General features: G+C 38.7%; 1 protein-coding gene across 1 annotated transcript in view; it reads right to left on the reverse strand.

Annotated features, from left to right (window-relative positions):
- Positions 1 to 16,225, reverse strand: part of KHDRBS3 (KH RNA binding domain containing, signal transduction associated 3) — a 193,332-nt gene that overhangs the window by 137,344 nt on the left and 39,763 nt on the right. Inside the window, exon 2 of the mRNA XM_073330059.1 lies at positions 300 to 418. Within this exon, the coding sequence (XP_073186160.1) occupies positions 300 to 418 (119 nt within the window). The remainder of the gene's footprint in view (positions 1 to 299; positions 419 to 16,225) is intronic.

Genomic DNA, 16,225 nt, shown 5'->3' on the forward strand with positions numbered 1-16,225 from the left:
TACAAACAAATATTTCTTTTTTCTACTGCTTGAAATGAGGGTTACAAGTAGCCTTCCCTTCACACAGGTAGGCATAGGTACAGCTTTAAATCTACAGTTCACAGAAAATGTATCTGGAGCAGTATGGTGAGGAAGCTCGTATAAGACCTATATAATATAAACTATAGACTAGCATGAGCAATAGTAGATAATACTGTCTTAGGTTTAGGAACAATCTTTTGTTGCTTAAACAACTGAATATATTTTGCTATCACATTCTTACAAAGATCCAATTTTAAATTACTAACAAATTAACTTACCTTAGGGAATTGTTTTACTGGAATTAATACTTTCTGCCCCAGCTTCATATTTTTATTTATCACTACATCAATATACTTTTCTTCTTCCTTTCCTTCCCCTTTTTGGAATTTCTCAATTTCTGGAAAGAAAAGTACAAAAATCTGTTACTGATTTTTTTTAAACTGGATATCATGTTCCCAAGTAGAGGAATAACTTATAGCAGCAAAAATTCCAAAACCAGGGTGTAACTTGTAAAATAGACTGACTTCTCTCCTAGGCTGCAATCTACAGCCACATATTTGAGTCAAGGTAATTTTTTAAAATACTTTATCTGTTACTATCAGCACTTTGGACTACAACTGACATTTAAGAAAATATAATTTATACCACACACTGAATCATTTATAAGACTTAGAAGTTACTCAGCTTGGACAATGAAATGTCTGAACTACCATTTTAGGGGGCTCTCCTGCATTTGCCTTATGCCGTTGCATGTTTCAGCTTCCAAAACTTCAAGTTTTAAATAAAAGGAAATCATTCAATGAAAACTCAAGAGCTCATGAGAACATTTCTATTTGATTTTATAAAACCCTTGAATTAAGAAAACAAATCTTGTAGCTTAAGCACAAAACAGTTGATTTGGAAAAAAAACCTCTTTAAAGTGCTTTAATTTTTATTTATATATATGTGATGGAATGTACCTGGACTTTCCTTGGCTGTATGCCTACTACACCCCGCCCTAGAAAAGGGTGGCAAAGGTGGGTCCTCCAGGCCTGCCTAGAGGCCTTGTGGAAGCAGACAATCCGAACTCAGCAAGCTCAGCTAAAAGACGCTGCAGGGCCTTAGCTGGTCAGTTCCTGGCTAGTGCTAGAGGGTACTCCGTTCTGGCCAGAAGATCTTGATGGGCTGTTTGCACTAAATCTGGGAGTGAGAGGACCTGAGAACTCTAACCCTAAGGTAAACAGGTAGATGTAAAGGGATCAGGTGGGAAGAGGCCCAGGGACTGTAACAGCAACTAATTAAATGAAGCAGTATCTGTGCCTGCCTGCATTGGAACTTGAAGTAGCGGGTGGACCCAGGTTCCCATACCAGCCACTGTCAAAGTGGCCTAAGCCCCCAAGAAGGGGACAAGGATCCTTTAGAAGCATGAGAGAAGAGCTGGATTTAAAGGGCCCAAAGATAGGAGGTGAAGACCCTGGTGAATGCATCCGATGAAGTGAACTGTAGCTCACGAAAGAGCTTATGCTCAAATAAATTTGTTAGTCTCTAAGGTGCCACAAGTACTCCTTTTCTCTTTGTGAATACAGACTAACACAGCTGCTGCTCTGAAACCTGGTGAAGACAGTTTGGCAAATGCTTTGCTACCCCAAAAGGGCTCCATTTTGATGGTGTGACTTCGCCAGAGGGTCGAACCACTGAAGACCAGCTTAGTGAGGTTGGCAACCAACAGCGGGCTCCAGAAGTAGGGGAAACAATTACAGTACCACACCTTCCTGCTAGTGGATACTTGAGGTGAGTGCCCCATTACAATATTGTATATAGTTTATTTGTATTTAAATTCTCTTCTCCCTCCATAATTCACTCCCTATTCTCAACATACATTTTAACAAGAGTTGTAAAGGAGTTATAATTCTCCACTGTATATGTTTGACATCTACTTACACACATTACTGTTAGCCTCCAGATGAAGTAAAAACAGTCTTTCCAATGTTTAAAGCTACAAACTACCAAAACAAATAACCACATGCCAAGTCCAAAAGTCTAGGACTGAAGTTAATGTACAGATGATAACATTCCTGTGGATGATGGTTAGAAACACATTCACTCTTCATGCTTTTGAACATCCTGAGAATGTTATTTCCGCATCCACATCTATGGTCTCTCATTACGTTTTCCACATTACTTTAACACAGTCTCCTTTAAAACAAAGAGTAAAGCTTTGCATATGCTTAAATCTTTGCAGTACTAGAGCCCTAAACCCTGATCCTGCAATATGTTAACCAGATGTGGAGTCCTGTGCCCACACAGAGCCCAGCTGATTTTAGAAGTGCTCCATACAGGCATAGGGTCCCCCTCCCCCATGATGTCATATTAAAAGATCAGGGGCCTTTGTCAGTAAACCGCTCTGCAAACTGATGGCAATTACCATAACTTTTGTTTGGGCTTGTCTATACTACTGCGCAGTAGTATAATCTAAAAATCACGTAGCTGAAGTTGCGTGAATAGCCTAGCTGAAGTTGACGTACTTAGATCTATTTACCACTGTGCCTTCAGTGCGGTAAGTATACAGCTGATGCTCTCCCATAGACTCCGCTTGTGCGCCTCATTCTGGTGGAGTACTGGAGTTGACAGGAGAGTGCTCAGCGGTCAATTTAATCGACCCCTGCTGCATCGATCGCTGCTTGCCAATTCGGTGGGTAGTGTAGACAAGAATCATAGAATATCAGGGTTGGAAGGGACCTCAGGAGGTCATCTAGTCCAACCCCCTGCTTAAAGTAGGACCAATCCCCAACTAAATCATCCCAGCTAGGGCTTTGTCAAGCCTGACCTTAAAAATATCTAAGGAAGGAGATTCCACTACCTCCCTAGATAACGCATTCCAATGTTTCACCACCCTCCTAGTGAAAAAGTTTTTCCTACTATCCAACCTAAACCTCCCCCACTGCAACTTGATACCGCTACTCCTTGTTCGGTCATCTGCTACCACTGAGAACAGTCTAGAGCCATCCTCTTTGGAACCCCCTTTCAGGTAGTTGAAAACAGCTATCAAATCCCCCCTCGTTCTTCTCTTCTGCAGACTAAACAATCCCAGTTCCCTCAGCCTCTCCTCATAACTCATGTGTTCCAATCCCCTAATCATTTTTGTTGCCCTCTGCTGGACTCTTTCCAATTTTTCCACATCCTTCTTGTAGTGTGGGGCCCAAAACTGGACACAGTACTCCAGATGAGGCCTCACCAATGTCGAACAGAGGGGAACGATCACGTCCCTCGATCTGTTGGCAATGCCTTTACTTATACATCCCAAAATGCCATTGCCTTCTTGGCAACAAGGGCACACTGTTGACTCATATCCAGCTTCTCGTCCACTGTAACCCCTCGGTCCTTTTCTGCAGAACTGCTGCCGAGCCATTTGGTCCCTAGTCTGTAGTGGTGCACGGGATTCTTCCGTCTTAAGTGCAGGACTCTGCACTTGTCCTTGTTGAACCTATAACAGCCCTTTGTCAACAGGAACAAAATTTATTGAAACACCTGTTAAAAGTTTATTCAACGTAGGCTTGATCCTACACCCACTGAATTAAATAGCAAAGCTTCTAATGACATCAGTCATGCAGGAACAGAGTCTTGTTTATTCCCCACATTTTTGCTTTGGGTCGACACAAAACTCTGAATTATTTAAAAAATGACTAAGAGAACCAGAGTGTCTTCAAGGTATGCTCTCACAAACTAATTTGTCTCCTTCACTGCTAGCAGAAAAAATTTAGAAGGAACTAAAACTAGCTCATCGACAAATCTATTCCTACTGGTAAATAGGCAGCTTTGGATCATTAGTAATTGATTTTAATGAATACCAAGTCATTCTTGTTCATCACTGCAATAAAATTTGAGGGACAGCTAACAGATCAATCAGCTCACATTTTTCCTCACTACTGAAATTTAACTGTTTTTATTTTTAGGATAGACTTTCACACAGCAAACAAAAAGTAAGAAATTAATACAGATAATAAGCATGAGTATGTATTTCCTATGACCCTACAAATTAAACAAAAACAGGATTCACAAATGAAGATAAAAAAGTTTCTGGTAGGGTGTGCTTCTAAAGTTTGGCTACTGAAATAAATTTCAAAGTTAATAAATGCAAAAATAAAACCAAAACTATTTTTAGATGTCACAAATATCTGTTGGCCATCTCTTTAATTTTAAAGTCCTAGTGCATTTTGACAACTGAGTCAAATGTAAAGTTAGCTTGAAATTTACTTTCAGGTGAAATTGACAAGAGTGTGTATCTACAACAGTTAGGAATTTAGGTTATACAAAGATTGAAGTTTAATGATCCATTTAAAGTTATAAAGCTTTTCCTTTTTATAGATTTATATCTCCAGTTAACATGTCAAGTGTAGTACTCTCTAAAATACTAAACTAGCTAGAATGCCTTTTTCCAAGCAAGGTAAACTTGATTATAATCATCTAGGTTATATATCGCTCAGCTAATAAGGTCAGCATATTACAAAACTTTTTAAGAGGCTGTTTACTCAATTAAAATAAATTCTGCAATATTTAATATGGAAAAAGTGGGAGAAAATGTGTGTGTTAATTGCAACATCAAAAGACAACATACTAAAGATATATAGACTCCAGATAAACCCAAAGCTTTATCATTTAAAAGACTTTGGTTATTCAACACTGGTCCCATTTTACTGACATAACATCTCATGAAAGATCACAACACGTTGTATGTTAATTGTTTGTAATATAAACTTTTGCCTATGTATTTATTGCCTGTGATTGAAACAAATTAACTACAATAATAGAAATATATAAGCCTCAGATTTCATTATTTCCCATCCTTTGTATAACAATTTTTACTAGAAATTGCATAGAGGTGGAAAGTAAAACAAAAAAGTTTCCAATGTACACTTTTACTTGTTTTATTTTGTTTCACGGAGATAAAAGCGCCACTCAAAATTGAGACTTCTGGGCACGTACTGTGCAGGAGTAAGTTAAATTTGCAGTGACTTCTGATTATGAAACTAACGTATTAATAGATTATATGTAAGAAACACATAACTTATTCTATGAATTAAAGTAAATTTACTAGAAAAGAAATTATCTGGCATTGTTTATCTCTGCAGGTGAGCTAACCTGTAAACAGTCACGTTTTTCTTATTAAAAAGGTTTCTCATCTCAGCATAACCAAATAAAAACTGAGGTTTGTTTTCTTCTACTAATTAAAGCTGAAGTCATGCACTGTTGCACTCAATTGAACAGATGACTTAAGATTTATTCCTCTTTTCCCAGGGCAACAAGCAAATTTAACTAGTTCTAAACCAAATCAGAAAGGACTTTTAATAAAACTTTAAAATCTACTTTTGCAATGAATGGTGGTTCACTCTAGGCTTTTATGTACACTGATAGCAAAGAACAAAAAAGTCACACAACTGAAGATAATCAGCAGTCTGACCAAGAGCTGCTTACAGAATTAAGATACATTGGATAAGTAAAATAAAAGCTCCCACGATGCCTATGTGCGCTATTCAATAGACATTGGGATTAGTTGCCTACCATCATGAGCACACTGTAAAATATGCTATTCTCTTAAAATGAGATTTTACTCTACAAAATAAAGAGTAATGAATATATATGAACTCAGTGTTCTTAAGTACCTCACTTTAAGGACAATCAATCCACTTAATATTTGTTTACATGTAATTTTATTGTAATTTGTCCTACTTCAAATATTTTAAATTTCTAAATTAGATTTAAGTTGATATTAGTAAAAATATGTATTATCTGGGACATAAAATGCTATAAAAACAGGTAGCTTTAAGATATTGTATTCATTCACCAATGATAGATAATTAGTTAATTCAAAATATGTATCACAGATAAGTGAAAATTCATTGATTCATCTGAATATTAGCATTTCTGTCCAGAGCAAGGCATATCAATGTACATTTTATTGACCAGCCATTTGACCTATCCTACATGTCTTGCTTTCCCAATGTTTTTTCAAGCTTTTTCTTAGCCTCAATACAACTATTTTGTAAATCCTTAAAGGGCCACTCATAACTTGCTGGTAAATAACAGATGTTCTTTTAAAAATTGCCATAGTCAGGCTTTTTTTTCCTAAAATGAATTACTCTTCTTCCAGTAATAATAAACCTTCCCCCAATAGTCACAATGTTAGTACTAAAAACAAAAACACACAAGACTTCTCCTATTACTCTGTTTTAACAGAATAATAATAAACTGCTGTTCCAAGATTTGTGCTAGTTCATGTTATCATAAAATTGAATTGGATTCTGAAAGAGCATTTAAAAAAAAACCCTACAGCAATGTCCTGTTGGCTGTTGTAACACTAAAGAAACACAGAAAAAATTATTATGCATTGCAGAGCCAATTTATTTTTTACCTCTATCTTTTCTTCTCTTTCTGCTCATTTCTTCCTACTTCCAACCCCCTTTCAGGAAAGCATGAACACCAAAAGTTTTAGCATCAGAGTATACACTCATAAGATATACAAGACTCATTTGACAAATATTCATGTATATCAAGCTTAACTTAATTGGGGAAAACTATGCCAGTCCAAAGAGCAAATCCAATCAGATTTTCAAGGTCGAACAGATAGGAGGATTTGCTTTCCCTAATCCCGAGATTACATTCTGTACTACTCGGCTTTGTGGGACAGTGCAGTCTCCTTGTTCAGAAATAATAAATGAACATGTGATTAAGGCTTCTGATAATGCCAAGGGATTAAAATCCCATGTTCTCAGGCCATAGATGTAGCATTTGCATTCGTCTAGGAATTCGGCTGAATGAATAATTACGTGGTTTTTTTTATCCACAGCAGAGAAGGCTAAGCAATGATTGCTTGCCGATTAACCCATATGACACAATACAACATTAATGAATATATTAGATAATGGCAAAGTAGACTTCTTTAACTTTAATCCCAAACTAGAATTAATCTTCCTATCAGAGAACTACAATAGTCAGGCATGTTATTTCCAATTTAAATGGTATTGCTTAGGCTTTTAAGTACTGCATATCTGCCTTTATCTGTTTAATTGTCATCATCCTTAGTCTGAGGCCAAAATGTCAAACTCAAATCTGAAGTAGGTATTGCTATAGTCTGTTCTTTTGTGGGCTGTTGTGTCAAACGATGTTGCACAAAACTGAATTCCCGATGCAATGTTTTCCAGCTCACTGAGATTATAGCTCCTAAACAAGATCCAAAAAGATGGTTTCTCCGACTAGGAGGGCTATTTTTTTCAACATGACAGATGCAAGGATGAGAGCTAAAAATGCATTTCCTAATCTAAAAGGGATGTTCTTACAGCAATACACTGAAGTTTTCATGCAGTCTCTACTTATGTCTAGGTTTTCTAAAACTACTGATGCTGTGCTTACAGCTCAATTATGAATAACAAAAATAACTGAGAACAATTTTTGTATCTGCAAGCCTGGAAAAGGGAGACAAGAAACCACATCATTATTTTCAAACAGGTACAGTGGCCATAAAATACAAGACTCTTCACCAAACTTCTTTTGCACAAAACCTAATTACTTTACGTAATGTAAAAAGTCAGCAGGGCTAGTACTTTTTTTTCCTTTTTAGAATAGTATGAATTCAGAGCTTCTAAAAGGAAATGACTGAAAGTTTGTTGACAAGTTATAGCAACGGACTTGACTGAACAATCTAAAATGGACAAGAGAATAGGATAGTCAACAGCGTAAGGAAGTACTGAAGAAACAGTAATTATAACTGAACTGGTCCAGCCCCACATTTCTGATCTTTAGGATCAGATCCAGACACAAAATAAGTACTTTTTAAAATATCTTCTGTCCACTGACCCCAAAGCAGTTTGCAATCAATACCCAAGTGATAATATATAGAATATATAAATGTGGGCCTTAAGTTAGTTTTAACAAATATATTTGAATGGTCTCATGATACCACATTGATTTAAGGCATCCAAATCCACTCCATCCCCCCCCCACCAGATTCAAGACCACCTTATTCTTAGGATCATTTGAAACTGGTTCAGTAAACATGGGTCACGCTGCTGAAGCCAACTAAACTGGGTCTATACTAGCTTTAACCAAATTTTAAAATCATGTTAGCTGAATCCGTTTTAAACCTATTAGAAAGTTTCCCCTGGATAGACAGGCCTTAGATTTCCTTTTTCAAAAAGTTTTAACTTTAGCAAAAAGGTTAAGCAACTGATTGCAATATGCCTACACACCAGTGGTTCTCAAACTTTTGTAATGGTGACACCTTTCACACTGCAAGCCTCTGAATGTGACCCCCCCCCTTATAAATTAAACACTTTAAAAATATTTAGCACTATTAGAAATGATGGCAGCAAAGCAGGTTTTGGGGTGGACTCTAACCGCTCACGACCCCCCACGTAATAACGTTGCGACTCTGAGGGGTTGTGACCCCCAGTTTGAGAACCCATGCTACACACTACACAATTAATTTTTTGTAGGATTGGGGCCTTAGTATAACCATAGGGAAGATACTGTGGTTATACTAGTAATGTTTTACACTACAGTTTAAAACCAAAACAGATTCACTTGAAAGAATATTTAAAAGAAGCAAGATCAGCAACAAATATGTATCCTTGACAGGAAGCCAAAGGAAATATCAGTTTTATCTACCTTCAAGTTCAGAAAACTTTCACTTGACACTGTGCCAAATCCAGCCAACCATATAATAATTTATATAAGTGCAACTGTTTCTATTTCAGACGGAAGTGAACAAAAGAGCCCAATCCTCCATTCTTTATACACCCATCATTGACTTCAAATGAAAACTCTATATAAAAGACCAGATGCTATAAAGCATCTAAGAGCTGACAAGACAAAAATGTCTCCATTAAAGATTATAGCTAGAAATTCAACTAACTACTACAACAAATCAAAGCGAAACAAGATGGTGACCTTCCTTTAAATGCTGCCAGTGCCTGATTGATCTTGAGGTGCGGTAAGGGAGGAGAAAGGTTCTGGATTGTGGAAGGGAGTCCCAAAGAATCCAGAAGGGCCATCAGTAAGGATGTGGGACCAATTCTGAGAATGCCACTGACTCTTAAAATGCTGAGGCTGAACTGTACTACAGTGGACAAGCACTTCACTAGGGCTGTTGGGCAAGCTCAGATCAGGACACAGTGGATCCAATTTCCAAGTCCTATGAGGAGTCCATTTCCTGGAGGTGAATGCCTGACTGTGAAGATGGTGTCACCAGGAGGACTTCAGCTTCCTGGACCACAGGATGTTGTTCAGGGAAGAAGGAATGCTATCATGGAAGGTGAAGAACATCTTCGCATACAAACTGGCAAACATAGTGAAGAGAGCTTTAAACTAGGTTCGATGGGAGCAGAAGACAAAAGTCCCCAGGAAAGTCAGTCAAAAAGAGAAGGGTCAGAATCTGGGTGGGGGGGAGGGGAAGCATAGAATGTTATAGCAGTGATAAGAGAGACAAGAGAGAACATAGGGAGAAAATCAAATCAGTATCTTAGATGTCTGCATCTTAAATGTGAGAAGTGTGGGGAATAAGCAGGAATAACTAGAAATACTGGTTAATAAAAAGAACGGACATAGCTGGCAACACAGAATTGATGGGATAATACACAGGACTCTAATATTGGTATAGAAAGGTACAGCTTGCTCAGGAAGGACAGGCAGGGAAAAAAGGGAGGAGGTGTTGCCTTATACATCAAAATGTATACAATTGGACTTAAGTTGAGATGGAAATACGAGACAGACTTGTTGAAAGTCCCTGGATAAGGATAAATGGGGGAAAAACCAAGGGTGATATCATGGTAGGGGTCTACTACAGAACACCTAACCAAGCAGAACAGGTGGATGAGGCTTTTTATAAACAAAATCATCCAAAGCACTGGACTTGGTGGTGATGGGGGACTTCAATGACCCAGACATCTGCTTGGAAAAGAACACAACAAGCCACAGATTATCCAATAAGTTTTTGGAATGTATTGGAGATAATTTTCATTTCAGAGGGTGGAGAAAGATACTAGGAGAGAAGCTGCTCTAGATTTGACAAATGGGAAAGAACTGGTTAAGAATTTGAAAGGCAGCTTTGGGGAAAATGATCATGAAATGATTAGTTGTTCATGATTCTAAGGAATGATAGGAGGGAAAACAGCACAATAAAGAGAATGGATTTCAAGAAGGCAGACTTTAGCAAACTTAGGGAGTTGGTAAACAAGATCCCATGGGAAGCAAGCCTAAGGAGAAAAAACAGTTCAAGAGAGTGCAGTTTTTCAAAAAAAAAAAAAAAAAAAAAAGAGACTATATTAAGGGCACAAAAGCAAACGATCCCACTACATAGGAAAGAAAAAGTATGGAAAGAGACCACCTGGCTTAACCAGGAGATCTTCAATGATCTGAAGCTCAAAAAAGAGTCCTACAAAAAGTGAAAACTAGGTCAAATTACAAAGAATATGAACAAAATGCCACAAGTAAGTAGGGACAAGACTTAGAAAGGCCAAGGTACAAAATGAAAGTCAACTAGCTAGACACACAAAGTAACAAGAAAACATTTTACAAATACATTAGAAGCAAGAGGAAATCCAAGGAAAGGATAAGCCAGTTACTCAATGAAGGGAGAAAAAACAAACAGAAAAAGTGCTAAATGACTTTTTTGTTTCAGTTTTCAGCAAAAAGTTTAGTAGGAATTGGACAAAGCCCTGGCTGGGATGATTTAACTGGGAATTGGTCCTGCTTCGAGCAGGGGGTTGGACTAGATGACCTTCTGGGGTCCCTTCCAACCCTGATATTCTATGATTCTATGACATCTAACTTAAAGAATGCCAATGAAAATGAAGTAGGATCAGAGGCTGAAGTAGGGAAAGAACAACTTAAAAATTATTTAGACAACTTAGATGTCTTCAAGTCACCAGGGCCTGATGAAATACATCCTAGAATACTCAAGGAACTGACTGAGGAGATATCTGAGCCATTAGGATTATCTGGAAGATGGCAGAGATTCCAGAGGACTGGAAAGGGGCAAATAAATAAGGACAACCTGGGGAATTAAAAACCTGTCAGCTCAACTTCAGTACCCAAAAAGATAATGAAGCAAATAATTAAGTAATCAATTTGCTAACATCTAGGAGAGAATAAGGTGACAAGTAACAGTTCAACATGAATTTGTCAAGAACAAATCATGACAAACCAACCCAATAGCTTTCTTTGACAGGGTAAAAAGTCTTATGGATGGGGGGGAAGGCTATTGATACCGTCTCACATGACCTTCTCAAACAAATTAGGGAAATACAACCTAGATGGAGCTATTATAAAGATGTGTGCATAACCGGTTGGAAAACCACTCAATTATCAGTGGCTCACAGTCAAGCTGAAAGGGCATATGGGGGGGGTCCTGCAGGGATCAGTTCTGGCTCTGGGTCTATTCAATATCTCCATAAATAATTTAATAATGGCAGAGAGAGCACACTTATAAAGTTTGCCAATGATACCAAACTAGGAGGGGTTGAGAATGCTTTGGAGGATAGGCTTAAAATTCAAAGTGATCTGGACAAACTGGAAAAAATGGTCTGAAGTAAATAGGATGAAGTTCAGTTAGAACAAATGCAAAGTACTCCACTTAGTAATAAACAACCAGCTGCACACATACAAAATAGGAAATGACTGCCTAGGAAGGGGTATTGCAGAAAGGGATCTGGGAGTCATAGTGGATCACAAGCTAAATATGAGTCAACAGTGCAACACTGCTGCAAAAAAAGTGAACGTTATTCTGGGATGTATTAGCAGGAGTGTTGTAAGCAAAACAAGTAGTAATTCTTCTACTCTACTCCATGCTGATTAGGCCTCAACTGGAGTACTGGTGTCCAGTTCTGGGTGCCACATTTCAGGAAAGATGTGGACAAATCGGAGAAGTCTAGAGAAGAAGAGCAACAAAAATTACTAAAGGTCTAGAAAACTTTACCTATGAGGGAAGATTTAAGAAACTGGGTTTGTTTAGTGTGGAGAAGCACAGACTGAGAGAGGACATGCTAACAGTTTAAGTACATAAAAGGGTACATACAAGGACGAGGGAAAAAAATTGTTCTAGTTAATCTCTGAGGATAGGACAAGAAGCAATGGGCTTAAATTGCAGTAAGGGCAGTTTAGATTGGATATTAGGAAAAACGTCCTTACTGTCCAGGTAGTTAAGCACTGGAATAAATTGCTTAGGGTGATTGTGGAATCTCCAAACACTGGAGATTTGTAAAAACAGGTTAGACAGGGATGGTCCGATAATACTTAATCTTGTCATGAGTGCAGGGGACTGGACTAGAAAACCTCTCAAGGTCCATTCCAGTCCTACAACTCTGATTCCTCTGACCACACAGGAACTGAACCTGTAGGTCTTGAGATGGGGGTACTGGCAAAATCATTGCTGGCTTGCTTCTAGACTCAGTCTTCCACAGAGGTGCCACATGAGTAGAAGAAGTCAGTACTGATCGATGCTCTGGGGCTAGAATTGAGACTGCAGGAGCACGTGGTTCCAATGTCAGTACCATGCAAGGCTCTTGAATCACAGAAGAGGTCAAGTTACTTCCTATCTGCCTCAAACACCTCGGGTGTCAACAGCACCAGAAGGAGTCTTGAATCTGTGGTTCCAAGAGGTGCATTGATGCTTCAGGGATTTATATCAATGGACCCTTCCTGGGTTCTGGAGTCAATCCTTTGTGGTTCATAGGATTGCTCCAGAGGGTGCAACTTTTTAGGATACACCTGAGAGTCATTTTGAGACTCGGTGCCTTCCTTGTGGTAGGTCCCAGTACTGATTCCTTAGGACTTACAGAAGTTCTTCTTAGACACTGGCGATGCACATCTGGCTCATGACTCTTAGAGGAGGAGGAGCATTTCTTATAACCTCTGAAGTGCTCAGTACCCATTTAAAGCAGGTGGGTTCCAATGGTGGATCAAGTACAGACTCTGAGCAGATACTTAAGTCTGGCAGCCCTGTTCTTTTTTCAAAACAGAGTTTGACCTCCCTACAAATGTGACATTTGTCACTCAAATGCACCTTAATGCAACTGGGATGAGGGTCACTCACTGGCACAGACCTGTTACATGAACGGCAGGCCTTGAAGCAAGGAGAATGGGGCACCAAGCTGGCACCGGTGGTCCCACACTAAAGAGATTGTTATAATGTAAACTTATACCTACTATGTGTAGAACTATATACAAGACAAACACTCTAGATACTAAGCGAAGGAAGATATGAAGATAACAGGTCTTCAGTCACTGTGATCTTGCTTTAAAATATTCCTTACCCGAAATACTTATATTGGTGACTGAACGGTTTCTTTTCAGACCAGCAACCACTCTCTTTAGTGGAAAAAATATTCTACAACACACAAGTGGTAGGAAACTGAACTTTTAACACAACTTAGATTACATGTAAATGGAGAAGCATGTTTTTTTGGCACTTCCTGATTTATACTGGCTGGTACATGGATCAAACTGAAAACAAAACATATTCTACAAAAATTACTATATTACATTGAAGCTGAAGAACTCAAATCAAATATTAAGAACCATGCAGAAGATGAACCCTGGAAGCAAACCACTTTAGTATTCTCATTCATTTCCCCTATGTAAACACATTACTTGCAGTACTTTTACATTGCATTGCAAACTCCTGTTTATGGCATAAGAGGAATATAGATAGTTACACTTTTAAAGTTGTATTTAAAGGTTAATCTCAGACAGATAAAGGTAACTAGTCTAACAGTACAAGCCATCTGACTTATAATAAAGTATACACCTCAGCAATAAGATATCTGGGTATTTAAAGGTTACTGGAAGCTATAACAATGTATAAAAACATGTGTGGGGGAATACTAATGATATAGGCTTTAATCTAGTTTAAGGTTATGAATACTTTTTTTGAGGACATCTGAATTAAAGTATACAGACAAGACGCAATATCTGAATTATACTTCTTTAACTGGACTAGTTTTGTATCAGTCTGCCTACAAATCAAATGACTTAAGACCTGAAAAATTAGATACCATGAATAGGTCAGCATACATTTTTGGAGACCCAAAGGGTTTATCAGACAAAAAGTTTAACACAACTACAAGTTAATATCTTCCTAAACTAATGACTTTTTGGGGGAGTAAAGTGTGTAGATTATTAAAGTCTCAGTACTGAAAACTGAGTCAACTCTTCAGCTAAATCAGCAGAAGGGTTAAGCTACATTTCTCACTTTTAATTGCAAAGGCCATTTAGATATACTGCAAAAGATCAGCTCTCTTATACAATTACCAGGCTCTGGAGGTCACCAATTAGAACCCTGCAAGGATTTGAATTAAAAAAGGCTTTGTGATTAGGTGAAGTAATGATCCAAGAAAGAGATTAGTTCTGTTCAGACTGCACTCATTATAAAACCTATTTCCTTTGTGCGAAGATTCAGTGTCTCTCACATTTATCCTGCTGGCGTTATCACACTACGAGACAGAAATATGACTGCACTAATACATTCTGTAAAAGGCATAAGAGCATTTAACTCCCTATTTTATCACTAGATGTGAAAGTGGACAAAGCGTTTTTTTTCCCTATTGACTAGCTACAAGTATGTCACAAAACTTAAAACAGTAAGAGCCACAATGAATATGGCAGGTAAGTCTAAGGAAAAATTCAACTATTCATTTCTGGTCTTGGGTTTTTTTGCTTTAAAAAGTAGTTCAGTACAGGCTGTGGGTTTGGGGATGGAGTGGGGGGATGGTGTTTGTTTTTGTGGGGTTAAAACAGGAGACCGGTACCATACTATACATTTAAGTGTGTGGAGAAATTGATACCTTAGAAAGACTATTTTAGGTGGTTATTAATGTACCTGGGACTGTTATTCTTAAATCCAGATGGATTCTAAATTTGAAAGATTCTAATTACATTCCAAAAGAGAAAAACATTCAATGTATGTATAACTTGTATGGGCAAAAAAAACCCAGAACTGTTGAATAAAGAATTTAGAGACTTTTAAAAACAAATATGAAATGTGTGTGGAGGGGGGGTGGGAAATCATGTAATAAGAGGAGGTTACTTAGCTGTAACTGGAGGCTCTTCAATATGAGAGATCCCTTTCTGTATTCCACTTCCCAGCTCCTCATTCTCCTCTGCTGCAGATAGTTTGGATTTGCAGTGGAGAAGGAACTGGAGAGGCGGTCACAGTCCGCCCCACCCTTTATCACCCGAGACGAAACCATGGGGCGACTCAGGGTGCACATGCAGACCAACAGACACTACTACTTTCAAATTGTCCAGCTCTGGACACATCGTATGCATGAGTAAACGATCAGTGGAATACAAATAATAGGGGCCACACATTTGGAAGAACCCTCAGCTACAAGTAACCAACCTTCTTCTTTACATGATGGTCCGCATTGTTGTCCACAGAGGGTGGTTAGCAAGCAGTACCTAATTCAAAAAAGAGGGTGCAACTATGAAGATGGAAGGGTGGAGTGAAGGACAGCTATGCCGAAGGAGACATCCATTACAGGAGTCTTGCACCAAGGCGTAATGCATAGCAAAGGCGTGTACTGAACTCCACGTGGCTGCTCTACATATGTCAAGGAGCAGCATGTCGTGGAGGGAAGCCATGATCGAAGCCTGGCTCTTGTGGATGCAGTCCCGATAACTGATAAAGTGTAATGCACCCCAAAATCCACTTGGAGATTCTCTGTGTAGAGATAGCTGAAAGAGTTAAGTGTCAAGCAATTACAACAGCCATCCTGGGGGATTTCCTAGTCAGTCTCATTCTCTGCAGGTAAAAGGCCAAGGCCCAACGAACATTAAAGGAACGGAGTTGTCAACCCTCTTCCAAGGTGTGCGGCATTGGGGGGCGGAGGGCGCAGGTAAGTGAATGGGTTGATTAACAAGAAACTGGGAGATGACCTTTGGCAGAAATTTGGGTACAGGCACAAGGACACCATCTTTCTGGAAAGTGGTAAAAGGAGGGTCTGCCATCATGGCCCCAAGCTCAACAACCCTTCTTGCTGAAATGATAGCAACAAGGAAGGCGACTTTCATGGAAAGGAGGGACAGAGCATGATGTCAGCAGTTGGAATGGCAGTTTCGTTAGTACAGATAGAACTAGGTTGAGGTCCCATAGTGGAGCAATGGGTTGTATGGGTAGGAAGGTTCTGATGAGACCCTTCCAAAAACCTAGCAGTCAAGAGATGTGAAGACTGAA

This window comes from Lepidochelys kempii, chromosome 2 (assembly GCF_965140265.1).
Source record: "Lepidochelys kempii isolate rLepKem1 chromosome 2, rLepKem1.hap2, whole genome shotgun sequence".
Lineage (NCBI taxonomy): Eukaryota > Metazoa > Chordata > Testudines > Cheloniidae > Lepidochelys > Lepidochelys kempii.